Raw genomic sequence first — 17,415 nt, 5'->3', positions numbered from 1 at the left:
CGCGTTCCCTTAGGTCACTGACCTTAGTGGACTCCTTGCCCGAGACTCGCGGGGCTGGATGGGAATTGTAGTCTTCCTGGGACTTGTAAGTTCTTTAGCCTATTCGCCGCTCTCAAGATACGAAAACCTAACACTCCAATCCATATCTATCGACGTGCGTAGGCCCACCGAGCTCCTCAAACTATCAACTGGCTTGCCGTGAGAACCGCGCCCGCTTCCGGTGTCGGAATCGCCTCCCCATAAGACTACAGTTTCCAAGGAGCACTGTGGCGAAGGCCTTTCGATCCGCAATGCATGCTGGAAATCGTAGTTTTTCCCACACAATCTTTTTATTTACCGAAACTGGAGACTTCCATTGAGGCGGAAATGGTGAGGGAACGGGGCCCCTTTTTGCGACTGCTTCAGGTACTATCTTGCGCTCATATTCGGGCCTCAGGTAGTGATTCCGGCCCTAGTCCAGCAAACTCTGTGACGTAATGAGCCGTAAGTGGGAGCGTAGAGGTGAGGGGGCAGGGACCTAATAGAAAACTCCGGGAGAATTCTTTCTCTTCCGTCTCTTTCTAATTACGTAAGGCGGGGAAAGAATGGATGGCCAATCGGGAGCCCGGAGAGACTCTCGGCTCTTTCTGCTCCGCTCTTCCGTAACGTGTTTCGATCTCGTATTCTGAGAGGTTCTCGCTCAGTGGCTGCGGCTGGTTTCCCTGGCAACAGGAAAGCGCGGGAATTACAGATAAATTGAAAGTGCGACTGCGCGACGTGAGCTCGCTAAGGCTTTCTGGATTGAGGGCATTCCGGGGAGTTTTTCAGGGAAGTGGGCCCCTGGACCCGGGAAGCCCGGACGCTTTGCTCTGGGGGAAGGTGAGAGAGCCCACGGGAAGGGAGAGGGTCCAAGCCGTGCTCCGAGGGACAGGAAAAGGTGTGGACTGTGGGAGAGCAAGATGGGTGTTATCTGGCAGGGACAGGCGGAGGGTGGAAACTGAAAAGACTAAGACGTTGAGTCTGGGGAAGTCGTGGGGACGGGGGCACTTTGTGCGTCTCGGGGCAGGGGAGACACTGAGGATAAGGGAGGGGGGCAGGGTATGTCCGAGGGGGAATCCTGATGGCAGGAACTGGAATGTGTCCTGAGGGGAGCATCATAGTATAAAAAGACCGGCTGGTATATGTGAGAAGGAGATCCTGAGGAGGGAAAGGGGCTAGGAATGTGTCTGAGAATAGGAGGATGCTGGATTTTGTTGGAGGGAGAGCCCTTAAAAAAGAACTGGCCTCATACGCGTTTCTGAGAAGGGACAAGAAGAAAGTAGAGGGGCGTCAGTAGTCACAGATGCTATTGTCATGGACGTGCCTAAAGAGGATCCTGAGATGAATGCAGACCAGTGGGAAACACTGGGGAAGAGCAGGGGTGGGGAGCATTGGTTTTGTTTTTGTTGAGGTTAGTTTTCAGCAAGAAAAAGAAAAGAGCCAGGATGATTGGAGAAATATGAGGCTACCATCACTCACCCAGTCACCCCACTGTGGCTTTCTTTTTCTTGGAGAGAGGAAAAGACCAAAAGTGGTTAGAGGCTTTATGTGAAAAAAAAATACGGAATTTAAATAGTCTTAATTACAAAAAAAAAACAGCTTTTCAAATTAAAAAAAATAAAGCTTTTGTCATTAATTCTATGATTGGTATAATTTTAGAGCACTCTAATCTTAAATTTCTTATTTAAAAATGACATTTAATGAAACTAGGCTGTTGTTCTTATAAACCTTTCAAAGTAACGTGTGTGTATGCATACAAATATACACATATATATTTAAGCTCATGCCTTAAAATTCATTGGAACAGGAAGAAATGGATTTACCTGCGGATCGTGTTGAAGAAGTACAAAATGTCCTTAATGCTATGCAGAAAATCTTAGAGTGTCCAATCTGGTAAGTTGACAGAAGAGTTTATTAATTTGAGATTCTTCTTTACTTGATTATATCCTATGCAAATAAGTAGAATTGACGTAGCATATATTAAGAAGAAAAAGTTATAATAACTATTAAGATTAGACTATTAAAGTTGCTGCTTGGGGTGCCTGGGTGGCTCAGTCGTTAAGCATTTGCCTTGGGCTCAGGTCATGATCCCAGGGTTCTGGGATCGAGCCCTGCATCAGCCTTCTTGCGCCACGGGAAGCCTGCTTCTCCCTCTCCCACTCCCCCTGCTTGTGTTACCTCTCTTGCTGTGTCTCTCTCTGTCAGATAAATAAATAAAATCTTTAAAAAAAAAAATTATAAAGTTGCTGCTTTTCTTAACTCAGGAGTTTTGGGAATATAGGAAATTAATCCTTTTTCTCCACTCTGCCTCTCCCCTTTCTTCTTTACTCCCTTAACATATTCAGCCCCCCTCTCTTTCCTAGCTCACAGACTGTCTTGATTGATTCTACTTTGCCGCAGAGATCTGGTTTGGAGTAATTGACCTTTTCATCCAAGCTCTAAAAACAGCTCAATCACTTGGAATGGGTAGAGTTAATAGTGGCAAAATAAAATCACAAATAATTTGTGCATGTGTGTGGTTAGGTCTTTGGTTGAACTAGCCCTGTATATTTAAATAAGAGTATTGGGGGGGGGGCGCGCGCCTGGGTGGCTCAGTTGGTTTAGCATCTGCCTCCCACTCAGATCATGATCCTGGGGTCCTGGGATCAAGCCCCAAGCTGGGCTTCCTGCTCACTGGGGAGTCTGCTTTTCCTTCTCCCTCTTCCCCTCCCTCAACTGGTGTTCTCTCTCTCTCTCTCTCAAATAAATAAAATCTTTAAAAAAATAAATAAGAATACTGGGGCACCTGGCTGGCTCAGTTGGCAGAGCATGTGACTCTTGATCTCAGGGTTGTGAGTTTGAGCTCCATATTGGGTGTAGAGATCACTTAAAAATAAAATCTTTTAAAAAAGGAATACTGCAAATCATCAAAACCTTTGGCAAGTCTCTGACTTTTTGAGTGAGCCTTTGTTTTTCTTCATCTATAAAGAGGGGGCTAGAATAGTCAAGCTTTTTGTTGTTGTTGTTTTTTAAGATTTTATTTATTTATTTGACAGAGAGAGAGAGTGAGAGCACAAGCCGGGAGACAGAGGGAGAGGGAGAAACAGGCTCTCCACTGAGCGGGGAGCCCGATGCGGGGCTTGATCCCAGGACCTTGGGATCATGACCTGAGCTGAAGGTAGCCACTAAACTGACTAAGCCACTCAGGGGCCCCTCAAGGATTTTTTTTTTTTTTTTTTTTAAATCCTTGAGGCATAATTTACGTACAGTGAAATGCATAGATCTTAAGTGTGCAAGTCAATGAGCTTTGACAAGTATATATATATATATGTATCTGTGTAAACCAGTCAAGATGTATAACAGCTTTATCACCCCAGGAAGTTCTCATTCAGGAGCTCTTAATTTGCTGACCCTCCTTGACCCTTGGAGGCCTATGGCTAGAACTTTATTTCAATATAATTAGTTTCTTTTTTTTTTTTTAAGATTTTATTTATTTATTTGAGAGAGAGAGAATGAGAGACAGAGAGCATGAGAGGTAGGAGGGTCAGAGGGAGAAGCAGACTCCCTGCCGAGCAGGGAGCCCGATGCAGGACTCGATCCTGGGACTCCAGGATCATGACCTGAGCCGAAGGCAGTCACTTAACCAACTGAGCCACCCAGGCGCCCTCTTTTTTTTTTTTTTTTTTAAGATTTTATTCATTTATTTGACAGAGAGAGACACAGCGAGAGAGGGAACACAAATGGAGGAGAGGGAGAAGCAGGCTTCCCACTGAGCAGGGAGCCCTATGTGGGGCTCGATCCCAGGACCCTGGGATCATGACCTGAGCCGAAGGCAGACGCTTAACGACTGAGCCACCCAGGCGCCCCTTTATAGTTAGTTTCTTGTATAATTTTATATTTTTTATTTTATGCACTTCAAAGCATTACTCTGAGAAGGGTGTTTATGGGCTTCACCAGCTGCCAAAGGGAGTCTATAGCACAACAAAGGTTATGAACCTCAAGCAGTCACTAGGTGATATCTATGGCATTTGCTAAATCTACAAAATAATTAAAAACTATACCTCAGAATGTCTTGGTGAAAAGCCAGAAAGGAACCTTAGAAGAATTGTTGCCTATCCTCTTCCATCTTATTCCTTTTACTCGGGTCAATCTGGCCTCTTGGGTTTTTTTGTTTTTTGATTGTTTTTAAGTAGGCTCCACACCCAGCATGGAGCCCAGTACCGGGCTTTAACTCACAACCCTGAGATCAAGACCTGAGCTGAGGGGTGCCTGGGTGGCTCAGTCGTTAAGCATCTGCCTTTGCCTCAGGTCATGGTCCCAGGGTCCTGGGATCGAGCCCCGCATCGGGCTCCCTGCTCCGCGGGAAGCCTGCTTCTCCCACTCCCCCTGCTTGTGTTCCCTCTCTTGCTGTGTCTCTCTCTGTCAAATAAATAAAATCTTTAAAAAAGAAAAAAAAAGCTGAGATCAAGGGTTGCGATGCTGGGCACCTGGGTGGCTCAGTTGGTTAAGTGGCTGCCTTCAGCTCAGGTCATGATGCCAGGGTCCTGGGATCAAGTCCCACATCGGGTTTCTTGCTCAGTGGGGAATCTGCTTCTCTCTCTCCCTCTGCTTCTCCCCCCACCCCCCTTCTCATGCTCTCTCTCTCTCAAACAAATAAATAAAATCTTAAAAAAAAAAAGGAGTTGGATGCTTACCTGACTGAGCCACCCAGGCACCCTTGGTCATTCTGGCCTCTTAATTCTTCTTCAGACATACAACATATTCTCCTGCCTCTGAGCTTTTATGCTTGTTGTTCCCTCTGCTTGGAATGCTCTACCCCTGATAATTGCATGGCTTACAGATCTTGATTAAAATACCGTCTTTTCAAAGAGGCATTTCCAGACAACCCTATTTAAAATGATAACACCATTACCCCTAACACACTCTTTATTTCCCTTTCCTGTTTTTTTTCCCTCATAGGTCTTATTATTATCTAACATTCTGTATAATTTGTTTATTCTTTTTCTTTACCCTTACAGGATTTAAACTCCATGAAGGCAGGGGTTTTTATTTGTTTTGTTTACTTCCGTATCCTTAGTAATTAGAGCAGTGCACCTGGGACATAGTAGCTACTCACTAAACATTTGTTGAAGGTATTAAATAATAAGCTAATTTGGTTCTTCGGTAGTTTAATGGTTTTTAATATGGTGATGGTCAGTGGTGGGTAATATTCAAGAAGTAAATTAGAAAGCTGCACCTATTGCCCCTTACCTTCACTAAAGGAGAGTAAATTCAAGTAAATTTCTCTTTGTGCTTCAAAGTTGTTTTTCATATTTGGAGTCAAGTAAGTAAGATTAAAGAAAATGCAAGTTGTCTTTCCAGAGAGATACAAGATTTATAAGTAGCCTTCCTTTCCCTTGCTCCTCAACATTTCAGCTAAATAAAAACAAGAGCTAAATGAGATTTATAGCCTACTTTATGAATCATCAGAGCCAAAGAAGCAGGAAATGACAACTGGAAAAAAAAATTGCTTTTGAAACAGCATAAAACTTATTCGTGATAATTACAAAGAGTGATCAGAAAGTCCTCAATAGTGGGGCGCCTGGGTGGCTCAGTCGTTGAGTGTCTGCCTTCAGCTCAGGTCATGGTCCCAGGGTCCTGGGATCGAACCCCACGTCCGGCTCCCTGCTCCACGGGGACCCTGCTTCTCCCTCTCCCACTCCCCCTGCTTGCGTTTCCTCGCTCGCTGTGTCTCTCTCTGTCAAATAAATAAAATCTTAAAAAAAAAAAAAAGTCCTCAATAGTGTGGCATCGGGGTCCATTTATTTTACATTTCCACAAGACTCAGTCATAAAAATGTAATGTTCTTTCTCATTCTGGCAAATTAAGCCATCAATTAAAAAACACAGATACGTAAAAAGTGCAGATGCAAGAATAAAAGTTAATGCTAAATTTTCATTTTCAGTTAGCTATTGTATGTTTTCCAGCTCCCTAATTTTTTTTAATCTATTTTCTATTAGCAATAGACTTAGGTTTTTATTTATTTTTTTTAAAAGAAAGTCTTTTTTTTTTTTTTAAGATTTTATTTATTTATTTGACAGAGAGAGCAAGAGAGCACAAGCTGGGGGAAGAGTAGGAGGGTGAGGGAGGAGCAGGCTCCCTGCCAAGCAGGGAGCCTGATGCGGGGCTCGATCCCAGGACCCTGGGATCATGACCTGAGCCGAAGGCAGACGCTTAACCATCTGAGCCACCCAGGCGCCCCTAGACTTAAGTTTTTAAACTACAACTTTTCATTCTCTTTGTTATTAAACCTTAAACTCATTCAAATGGAAAGTTCTAGGGTGGGATCATACCTACTCTACTTTTTGTTTATTTAACAGTCCCCTTGGGTCGCCTGGGTGGCTCAGTCAGTTGAGCATCTGACATCTGCTCTGGTCATGATCCCAGGGTCATGGGAATGACCTTGTCCCTGCTCAGCGGGGAGTCTATTTCTCCCTCTGCCCCCCCCCCCACTCGTGCTCCCGAACTCTCTCTCTCTCTCTCTCTCTCAAATAAATAAATAAATAATTTAAACAAAAAAACAGTGCCCAGATAATTTGCAATCGTGTCTTAATAAATGATTCCTGATTATGACTGGAAACAGTGTTACGGTAGCTAGAGGGTAGGCTTCCAGCTTCTTTGAGGTCTCTTGAGCTAAAATACCTTCTGTTGCCTCTATTTAAATTACCATTGGTGTTTATTTCTGATAATCGGTAGTTCTTTCTTTTTGCACATGACTCTATACAATTTTTGACTTTCAGAAGAGTTTGCTAAAATGTATATCCTGGTAGGTGGTGGTGGTTTTTCAAACCTAACCCAGCTTCTCTTTCCAATCACTTATACCCATGTTGGAAGCCCAAAATGCAAATACACAGTAAGTCTAAAATATTGCCTGACCCAAAAAGTATTTAAAATATTTGAATCACTTTCACAGCGAACATTTACTTTCATCAGGACCTAGAAGAGGACTGTCTAACTTTTTTCATTCCCATTCCCTCTTTTTTTTTTTTTTAAGATTTTATTTATTTATTTGAGTGAGAGAACAGGGGTAGGGTGGGGTGGGGAGCAGCAGGCAGAGGGAGAAGCAGGCTTCCCGATGAGCTGGGAGCCCAATGCGATGCGGGACTTAATCCCACTTAACCCCAGGACCCTGGGATCATGACCTGAGCTGAAGGCAGATGCTTAAGCAACTGAGCCACCCAGACGCCCCTTTTCCCATTCCCTCTTCAAGCTTTTTTTCAACAGTCCTTACCTTTTTACATATTGAAGTTTTCATCCGTTTAAAGTTTGTGTTTACATATGTTTGTATAGCTCGGCTTATAATTACCATACTGAAACATAATTATTTCAGAGTTGAGTCAGTGGTGAGAATGAAAGCCATCTGGTATCATAGCTAAATCCAATTTTGCCTTTACTGAGATTTCTTTGATATGTAGCTTATCTGAGGAATTGTGATTTAGTAGCAAATCAGAGTTCTCTTTTTTGGTGATTTTTCTTCTTAAAATCACATTAGGTCTAGCCGGGTAATAATTCTCTCATTTGTACAAGTCATCTCAGGTTGTGAACATTTTCTTAAGTAACATTTCATTTTATTCTGACAATAACCTGAAGGGGGTGGTAGAGTGGGTGACAGAGAAGGAACCCGGGGTTCAGGTTGAGGGCTTGGCCTGAGGTCACTCTGCTAATAAAAAAGAACTGGTAGTAGAAACCTGGCCTTCTGACTTCCTGTGGTATTTTCCTCTCTGTTACCTGTGCTGCGTCAGAAGCCCTGTGATCATAAGAGTTGTGTTACCAAACCTTTCACAACGAGGCTATTGTCCCCCAGGTTTTCTTGGGATCCTTTTTTTTTTTTTTAAGATTATATTTATTTATTTATTTATTTATTTGACAGAGAGAGACCTAGTGAGAGAGGGAACACAAGCAGGGGGAGCGGGAGAGGGAGAAGCAGGCTTCCCGCAGAGCAGAGAGCCCGATGCGGGGCTCGATCCCAGGACCCTGGGACCATGACCCGAGCCCAAGACAGACGCTTAATGACTGAGCCACCCAGGCTCCCCTCTTGGGATCCTTTTTAAAAAGTGAAACACGTAAAGAAAAGACCCACATTCCTGCCATGCACAGGTGGCCTGTTTGATGTCCTGGCTGAACTGTACCAAAAATCCGTTGCTGAAGCTCTCTTTCAGAATAAAAGATAAAGACTTAAAATCGCCTATAGGTTCCTACCTGCTCAAGCTCCCAGCTGCCTGTCTGACCTCTTCTACTAGTGCTTCCCCCATGGTCTGCTCGCTAACCCTCAGAAACACCAGCAGGGGCTTGCTCAGTCTGCCTTCTCTGCTCCCTCTGCTGGGATTGTTGCACAGCTTATTTCCTCACATTATGCAACTGTTTGCCAATGTCCCCTCAGCGAGGCCTTTCCGTATATACCCCCCCCACACACACAGAGCACTCTCCATCCCTGTTACTGGGCTTTATTTTTATTTTTAGCCCTTATTCCCATATGTTCTTGTTTAATTCTCAGTTAACTATTTTACTGCAACTAGAATGAAAGTTCTGTGAGGACAGGCTTTGTTTTGTCTACTGCTGTACCTCCATCTCCAGGAGCAGTACTTGTGTATAGGAGCTGCCCAATAACTCCTTGTTCTATTAGTAAATGAAATAATCTCAGGAAGATACTAAGATTTTGTGAATGGACCGGTAGGGATGGGAATTTGGGTGACGACTTTTCTTTTCTCAAAATTTTAATAGTTTTCTATTTTATTTTTTTATTTTCTAAATTTTCTTTGGTATTTATTACGTTGTTTTTTACAAAGTAATCACAAGCCAAGCATCATGTACCTCCTGAAGTGCCGTAATAAAAGTCCTAGCACACAGTACCACTAGTAAAGTGTTCTTACCAAAAAATTGAATCTGAATTTGATCGAGCCTGTAGGTCTAGTTTATAGGAACTAGAGGCTAGAGGAACATGTTAAACCACATTATAGGGTTAGTCAGTAAAATCCAGAATGTGGGAAATGGTACAGATTGGGGGCACCTGGGTGGCTCAGTCGGTTAAGCATCTGCCTTCAGCTCAGGTCATGATCTTGGGGTCTTGGGATCGAACCCTGCATCGGGGTCCCTGCTCAGTGGGGAGTCTGCTTCTCCCTTTCCCTCTGCCCCTCCCCCTGCTTGTGCTCTCTCTCTCTCTCAAATAAATAAATAAAATCTTTTTAAAAAAATGGTACGGATCAAATGACCTACTTTTTTTTTTTTTTAAAGATTTTATTTATTTATTTGAGAGAGAGAGAATGAGAGACAGAGAGCATGAGAAGGAGGAAGGTCAGAGGGAGAAGCAGACTCCCTGCTGAGCAGGGAGCCCGATGCGGGACTCGATCCCGGGACTCCAGGATCATGACCTGAGCCGAAGGCAGTCGCTTTAACCAACTGAGCCACCCAGGTGCCCCTCAAATGACCTACTTTTTAAAATAAATGACAGGGGCGCCTGGGTGGCTCAGTTGTTAAGCGTCTGCCTTCGGCTCAGGTCATAATCCCAGGGTCCTGGGATCGAGCCCCGCATCGGGCTCCCTGCTCAGCAGAAGCCTGCTTCTCCCTCTCCCACTCCCCCTGCTTGTGTTCCCTCTCTCGCTATCTCTCTCTGTCAAATAAGTAAATAAAATCTTTAAAAATAAATAAATAAATAAATAAATAAATAAATAAAATGACAAGGGGGGAAAGGGAAGCGAAATCTATAGATTAAAAGACACCTGAGACATATCAACCAAATGCAATGCATGGATCTTGTTTGAATCCTGATCTAAATAGATTTTATTATTATTTTTTAAAATTTTATTTATTTATTTGACAGAGAGAGACACAGTGAGAGAAGGAACACAGCAGGGGAAGCGGGGGAGGGAGAAGCAGGCTTCCCGCGGAGCAGGGAGCCGGATGCTGGGCTTGATCCCAGGATGCCGGGATCATGACCTGAGCCGAAGCCAGACGCTCAACGACTGAGCCACCCAGGTGCCCCTAAATAGATTGAATTTTTAAATTTTAAGAGACAGGGAAATTAGAATATTCTATATTAGATGATATAAAGGAATTACTGTTTTTTAAAGATTCATTTATTTATTTGAGAGAGAGAGAAACGTGGCAGGGAGGGACAGAGGGAGAAAGAGTTTTAAGCAGACTCCACGCTGAGCACAGAGCCTGACGCGGGGCCCGATCTCATGACCCTGAGATCAGGGCCTGAGCTGAAACCAAGAATCAGACATTTAACTGGTGCCACCCAGGCGCCCCTAAAGAAAATTATTTTTTGAGAGTAATAATAGTTCATGGTCACCCTAAAAAGATCTTTGTCTTCTAAAAATATCAGCAATATTTATAGATGAAATGAATGACTCCTAGGATTTATTTTAAAATAATCTGGGCTTTGGGTTGGTGTTTGTATGGATGTAGTAAGACTGGCTTTGAGTTGATAACTGTAACTGAGTGGTGGTACATGGAGTTCATTTTACTATTTTATTTGTGTAAATGCTTGAAAATTTCCATATTAGGAAATTTAAGGGGTGCCTGGGTGGCTCAGTCATTAAGTGTCTGCCTTCGGCTCAGGTTGTGATCCCAGGGTCCTGGGATCGAGCCCCATGTTGGGCTCCCTGCTTGGCAGGAAGCCTGCTTCTCCCTCTCCCACTCCCCCTGCTTGTGTTCCCTCTCTCACTGTGTCTCTCTCTGTCAAATAAATAAAAAATAAAAATAAATTTAAAAAATTAAAAAAAATTTAAGGGATGCCTGGCTGCTCAGTCCATTGAGCATGTGACTGTTCATCTCAGGGTGGTGAGTTCAATTCCCACTTTGGATGTATTGATTACTTAAAAAAAAAAGAAAAAGAAATTTAAAATAAAAAAGCAGGGGCGCCTGGGTGGCTCAGTTGTTAAGCGTCTGCCTTCAGCTCAGGTCATGAGCCCAGGGTCCTCGGATCGAGCCCCGCATCGGGCTCCCTGCTCCACGGGAAGCCTGCTTCTCCCACTCCCCCTGCTTGTGTTCCCTCTCTTGCTGTGTCTCTCTCTGTCAAATAAATAAATAAAATCTTAAAAAAATAAAATAAAATAAAAAGGCAGTCACATGCAAAAAGAAAGTGCTGTGAGGGGATCCAAAAGAAATACAAGAAGTATGTTGTCTTCATGGAGCTTAACGTTTAGTTAAGATACAGGATGTTCCTCCCAAATTTAGCTTGAAAAATGTATCAGTGAAAACTAATAAATAATGGAGTAATGTCAGCCAATCTTTTAAATGCTAAAGATAACAGTATTGAAAAGAGTAATATATTCTGTTTTGATAGCTGAAAGCTCAGGAAGGTAAGGATCATAATTCTCTGTTGTATTTTTGGCTCCTAGCACAACAGACATTTAATAAATACTTATTAAATGAACTTAAAGCCTTACCTTGACTCAGTTACAGCAACTTAAAGTTGTACTTCTTTACCAAGAATTTATTTATATTGAAATGAATTATTGAGCCTTCTTTCTTTCTTTTTTTTTTTTTTTTCTTCCTATCCTTCTAGTCTGGAGTTGATCAAAGAGCCTGTTTCCACAAAGTGTGATCACATATTTTGCAAGTAAGTTTGAATGTTTCATGTGGCTCCATCGTTTAGCTTTTGTGCTTATTCTTCACAACATTGGAAATAACCTAACTTTATAGAAGCTTTAGCTACTTGAGTTAAGTGAAAAAGAAAAATCTAACTCTGTTTCACTCTGCCTCGGAGTACTTACAAAACCTTTGGAAGTTGGTTGTAACCATAGTTCCTGGGAAAATGTTGGCATATTTATCTAGTGGGATATGAAATCATTCCAAATAGCTGTTTGTTTTTGTGTCCCTGGGTGAAAGCAGGTTACAAGCAATTGTGCAGTAAGCAATTTCCCAGTTTCTCCTTTCTGTTATTTCTGTTCATCACTCTGCTTTCTCCCTTCTAAGGTTCAATGTTTGCGTGCTTCATAATCCTTGTGAAGATAGGAAAAGATCTGATACCGGTTTATATTTAGGCTGAAATTCATTCATACCAATGATTCAAGTTATATTTACATTTTTAAGGATCTTGTCTTTTGAAAATGTTTCTTGGTGAAAGAATTTGGGAAAACATTTGGTAGGTGATTTGGTGGAACAAGGGGGTTCTCTCCTCCCTGATGTAAAGCTGTGACTGAGACTGGCCCTGAATGCCAACTAATTTGTTTTTAGATATTTTTAATTGAAATGAAAGCCATGTCTATGGTAATGAGTTTAACTAGCACAAAAGGTTATATGATGCAGAGCATGTTTCCCTTCTACCCCCAACCCCTACCTTTCTCTTTCCTCCATCTCTACACCCAATGTGGGGTTCAAACTTACAACCCTGAGATCAAGAGTCGCATGCTGTACTGACTGAACCAGCCAGGCGCTCCCTCAGGAACTTTTTTTTTTTTTTTTAGGAATTTTTAATTCAGGAGTTCTTAAATTGGGATCTGTGAATGGTTTTCATGAATGTCCTAGAATTATATTCAGTTTTAAATTTAATTGTATTAAAAGCTATAGGCATGTGCAGTTTCCTGGGAAAGAAAGCCCATAATTTTCATCAGATTCTTAGAATGTTTCCATAACCTAAGAAACATGAAGACTTCTGTGATAAGGATAATGAGCCTGGTTGAAGCTGAAGGAAACCTGTTCCCTCCTGAGGGATATCCGAACGCAGGTCTACCAGCTAGCTGGACCCTTACTTCCTCTGAATTCTACCTTATTCTTCCCATTCATCTGTCCCAACAAGGATCCAGAGCCCATTCCCACTGCTTCTCACCCCTTTCCCATGCCACCTCACGGTCCTAGATCTGCTCCCACAAGTTTCCTTCTGATTCCTGAGGCCCTTCTCCCCGTCAGGTGCCAAGGCAGCACAGCTTTATCACTCTGCTTTAAGAATTTTTAGTTTTGTGGCCCCTGGAGGGAAGCTTCTCAAACTATTGTGGTATAGAACTGGTTTCTTTGAGATAGATACTTTTGTAAAACAAAATTTAAAAGTCCAAGTATTGGGACACCTGGGTGGCTCAGTCGGTTAAGTGTCTGCCTTCAGCTCAGATCATGATCCTGGGGTCCTCGGATCAAGCCCTGCGTCCTGCTCCCTGCTCAGTAGGGAGCCTGCTTCTCCCTCTTCCTCTGCCCCTTCCCCCACTCATGCTCGCTCTCTCTCTCTCTCTCTGGCTCTGCTCTCTCTCTTAAAAAATAAATAAAAGTCCCAGTATTTAAAAAGTTATAGATAGATGAAAATTAACCTTTTAAATGCTGGGACTTTCACTGTTTCTTCATGAGAAACTTTCTGAAATGTACTGTATGCTTTCCTGTCACCTTGAGTAATGAATACATAATATTATAGCGAGTAAAGAAGGGATTGCATTGTGAACATTCATTGCTTTGCGAGCTTGTGGAAGAAGGAAATTACAGGCAAAGTAAATAATATGAGCAAAGGTATGAAGAGAAGAAAGTAGACTGTCCAGGGAAAAGAAACTAACTGCATACATGTATAGTAGTTGTGTTGGGGGGGCGCCTGGGTGGCTCAGTCAGTTAAGTGTCTGACTTTGTGGTTGTGATCTCCGCAATCCAGGTAAGTGGTGAGTTGGTGTCAGGGAGGTTTGATGACCAGATACATTAGATCATGATATCAGGGAATTCTGGAATTTAGCAGATTGGGTTGGTACATCAGAGATGTAGAAATAGGCAAGACAAGGATAATCTAGCAAATAGATTGAACATAGTCTCTCAGGAGTCCAGGAGCAAAAATGAACACAAGTGTAGGGTGGTGGTTATAAGGGAAGAGATGTGGCAGGGATCCAACTATAGGAGGCTGAGGGCTAGGGTAAAGATTCCTGTCCCTAAGAGACAAGAACTTTGACCGCAGGACTGGGATACTGGGCAAGGAACCTAGGCACTATCTTCCAGATGAAGAGCTCAAGATAGATTCTTAATCATTGGGACTAAGTACAAATAAGAGGTTTGATCGAGAAGACAGAGCCCTGTTATCAAAACTGACAAGGTGTGGTGGGACCAGCAACACAAATGGACACCGAGGTGCTAAGCTATGGAGCTCTCAGGGTCTTTATTTCCTTTAACTAGGGACTGCATTGGTTCATGATCTGTTGGCAGGAATCCAGGGCGCACCCAGTGTAATTGTAGGAAGCCAAAAGTCATCCTGCCTTTATTTCGCCCAGACTTAGAACTATTAATTTATTGCTTCCTGCTGGGATAGATTTGGACCAACAGCTCAAAATTAAATGAGTTTCCATAACATTATTAATTATAGTCGTGCCCAGAAATGAGTACTCTGAAAGTCCCCCCAAATTAGTTTGTCACTGTGATTTTACTGTGTCTTATCAGCTTTAAAAATCTGACACCACTCTTAAGAAAACATACTACATTGGCTTAAAAAATACATTGTTTTTCCTTAAACACTGGGCTTTAGAAATTGAAGAGGCTGAAAACTTGGGGTGCCTGGCCAGCACGTGACTCTTGGTCTCGGGGTTGTAAGTTTGAGCCCCACATTGGGTGTGGAGATTACTAAAAAATACAATCTTAGGGACGCCTGGGTGGCTCAGTTGGTTAAGCGTCTGCCTTCGGCTCAGGTCATGATCCCAGGGTCCTGGGATCGAGTTCCACATCGGGCTCCCTGCTCGGCGGGGAGCCTGCTTCTCCCTCTCCCTCTGCCTGCTGCTCCCCCTGCTCGTGCTCTCTCTCTCTCTCACACAAATAAATAAATAAAATCTTAAAAAAAAAATACAATCTTAAGAAAAAGAAGACTCACATTTTTACTGAGAACCTCATATAGAACTTATATGTATGTGTGTTCTCATTTAATTGGTGCATCACATGGATTCCCCAGAGCTCTAAAACAGAATTTAACAAATTCTTCTCAGCCGTGAAGGATATACCAATGTTCTCTTGGTCTGTTGGTACGTTCCTTAGCTTAGTCTTTTCAAGTCATGTACAAGTTCATTTTCTCTTTTGAGTTCAGTTAACAACCTTGAGGCATCTGTTCTTTTTCTAGTATAAGGAAAGATTGGAACCTATGTCTTGGTTGATTTCTACTTACCTAGCACCCCTGCATTATTTGTGTAATTATTGTACAGGCTACAACACTCTGTAATGTAGCTTGTCACTCTGTGGCTTAGCTACTATATGTTGCAGTGCTCTGTTCAGGAGATTCCCTCCCTATCCCTCCTATGAAATGTGTAATTATACCATTTGCCAGTGTAATGCACTGATGCCTCCTAGGGCCATTATGGTATAGTATAGGTAGGATTTGCGTCTTCTCAAGGAGTGGTAGCCTCTTCTGTGGCTCTTTAAAGGGGATTATATACAATGCAGGTAGCTTGACACCCCTGTCCCCTACACTATAGAACTGTTGTTGAGTACCGCATGGTCATGGAGCATCTGTGTAGGTGAAGAAGGACTCTAGTCTCCTTGACCATCCCTGGGGCCCTCTGTATTGTAAAATGAAGACAATACATCAGGGTTGTTGTGTAGAATAAGAGAGGGCACTGTGTGTTTGAGAACTGGGTCAGTTCAAAGTACTCTCTGCGTCTGCTGGCTCACCATTCCCGCCGCCTTTTCAACTCCCTCTTTTCTTTTGTGGTTCTTTTCACTGCCAATGTCTGCTCCCTGCTCCCTTCCCCAGTCACCTCCCTCGCCAGAATATTCTGTTCTTTATGATGGCAGGGATTTTATTTTGCTTTTCCGCTGAATCCCCTGCATCTAGAACAGTACTGGACATGTAGTAAAGATTGGTGGTATGACTGAATCCCTGTTTATGATGATTGTCTCCACAGCTGTCTCTACTGCTCTCTTCCCTTTTTCCCTTTCTACCTGTCTTTTCTCAGAGTCTTTTGTCTTCTTTCCAAGGGAACATTGATCTTTATAGACACCACCAGTCAGTAGGAATAGTATTTTTTTTTTTTAAGGAAGCAGACTTATTAGAATATATTGCATGTGTCCTTCATGTCTTCTTAGGCATATTCGCTGTCTGAGATAACCACCAAAATTGTTCTCCACCCAGAGATGCTCTAAAAGCCCACTTGTTCCAGAAGGGTGGAACCTTCTTCATTCCTTAGACTTCTAGTGAGTGACTTGGTTATGCCAGCTATCACAGCACACACTGTGAACATGAAAATGAGTACATTTTCTCCCTGCCTTAAGCTTTTTTTTTTTTTTAACATTTTTATTGAAATACAATTTATATGCTATAAAATTCACCCATTTTAAATGTATAGTTCAGCGTTGTGGGGTGTTTTTTGTTTTGTTTTTTCGGGTTGTTTTTTAGTATATTCACAATTGTGCAACCATCACTACAATCTAAGTTTAGAATTCTTTTTTAAGATTTTATTTATGTGAGAGAGAGAGCACGAAAGGGAGGAGGGTCAGAGGGAGAAGCAGACTCCCCACTGAGCGAGCAGCCGGACTCAGGGCTCGATCCTGGGACTCTGGGATCATGACCTGAGCCAAAGGCAGACATCTAACTGACTGAGCCGTCCAGGCGCCCCAAGTTTAGAACATTTTCATCACCCCCCAAAAAAACCCTGTACCCATTAGCAGCTACTCCCCATTTCCCCTCCATTTCCTGTTTTGCAACCACAAATCTACTTTTTGTCTCTATAGATTTGTCTATTCTGGATATTTCATGTAAGTGGAATCGTATAATGTATGACTTTTGTGTCTGATTTCTTTCACTGAACATGATGTTTTCAAAGTTCATATTGTAGCGTATCAATACTCTGTTCTTTTTTATGGCTGAATAATATTCCATTGTGTGGATATACCACATTTAGTCTACTCATTCAGTAGTTGATGGACGTTTGGATTGTTCTGCTTTTTGGCTGTAATGGATAGTGCTGCCATGAACATTTGTATACAAGTTTTGTGTGGACTTAGGTTTTCATTAACTTTAGGAGCAGACTTCCAGAGTCACATGGTAACTCTGTATTTAACATTTTGAGGAGCTGCCAAACTGTTTTCCAAAGTTGCTGCATTGTTTTATATTCCCACCAGCAATGAATGAGGATTTCAGTTTCTCCACATCTTCTGCAATACATATTTTAAATTATGGCCATCCCAGTAGATGTAAAGTAGCATCTCATCATGGCTTTGGTTTGCATTTTCCTGATGGCTAATGATATTGAGCATCTTTTTATGTGCTTATTGACCATTTGTATATCTCCTTTGGAGAAAATTCGAATCCTTTGCTTATTTTTTAGTTGGTTTATTTCTCTGTTTATTATTGAGTTGTAAGAGTTATTTATATATTCTGGATACAAGTCTCTTACCAGGTGTTTGATTTGCAAATGTTCTCTCCCCTTCTGTGGACTGGCCCTTCCCTTCCTTCCTTCCTTCCTTCCTTCCTTCCTTCCTTCCTTCCTTCCTTCC

The 17,415-nt window shown here is 42.4% G+C and overlaps 2 protein-coding genes across 3 annotated transcripts in view; one reads left to right on the top strand and one right to left on the bottom strand.

Moving 5' to 3' along the window:
* The window catches only part of NBR1 (NBR1 autophagy cargo receptor), a 29,753-nt gene extending 29,475 nt beyond the window's left edge, over positions 1-278 (bottom strand). The window contains exon 1 of the mRNA XM_035027212.1: positions 23-278. The gene's annotated coding sequence lies outside the window, so the exon portion shown is untranslated. The remainder of the gene's footprint in view (positions 1-22) is intronic.
* A 31-nt stretch (positions 279-309) lies between these two features.
* Positions 310-17,415, top strand: part of BRCA1 (BRCA1 DNA repair associated) — a 63,934-nt gene continuing 46,828 nt past the window's right edge. For both annotated transcript variants that reach the window (XM_035027210.1, XM_035027209.1), the window contains exons 1-3: positions 310-369; positions 1,826-1,911; positions 11,546-11,599. In XM_035027210.1, the coding sequence (XP_034883101.1) occupies positions 367-369; positions 1,826-1,911; positions 11,546-11,599 (143 nt within the window). In that variant the 5' untranslated portion in view covers positions 310-366. The remainder of the gene's footprint in view (positions 370-1,825; positions 1,912-11,545; positions 11,600-17,415) is intronic.

Source organism: Mirounga leonina, unplaced genomic scaffold (assembly GCF_011800145.1).
Source record: "Mirounga leonina isolate KUSES-001 unplaced genomic scaffold, KU_Mleo_1.0 Mir_200, whole genome shotgun sequence".
NCBI lineage: Eukaryota > Metazoa > Chordata > Mammalia > Carnivora > Phocidae > Mirounga > Mirounga leonina.
Note: the sequence above shows the minus strand (reverse complement) of the source record. Positions and strands in the feature narration are given on the sequence as shown.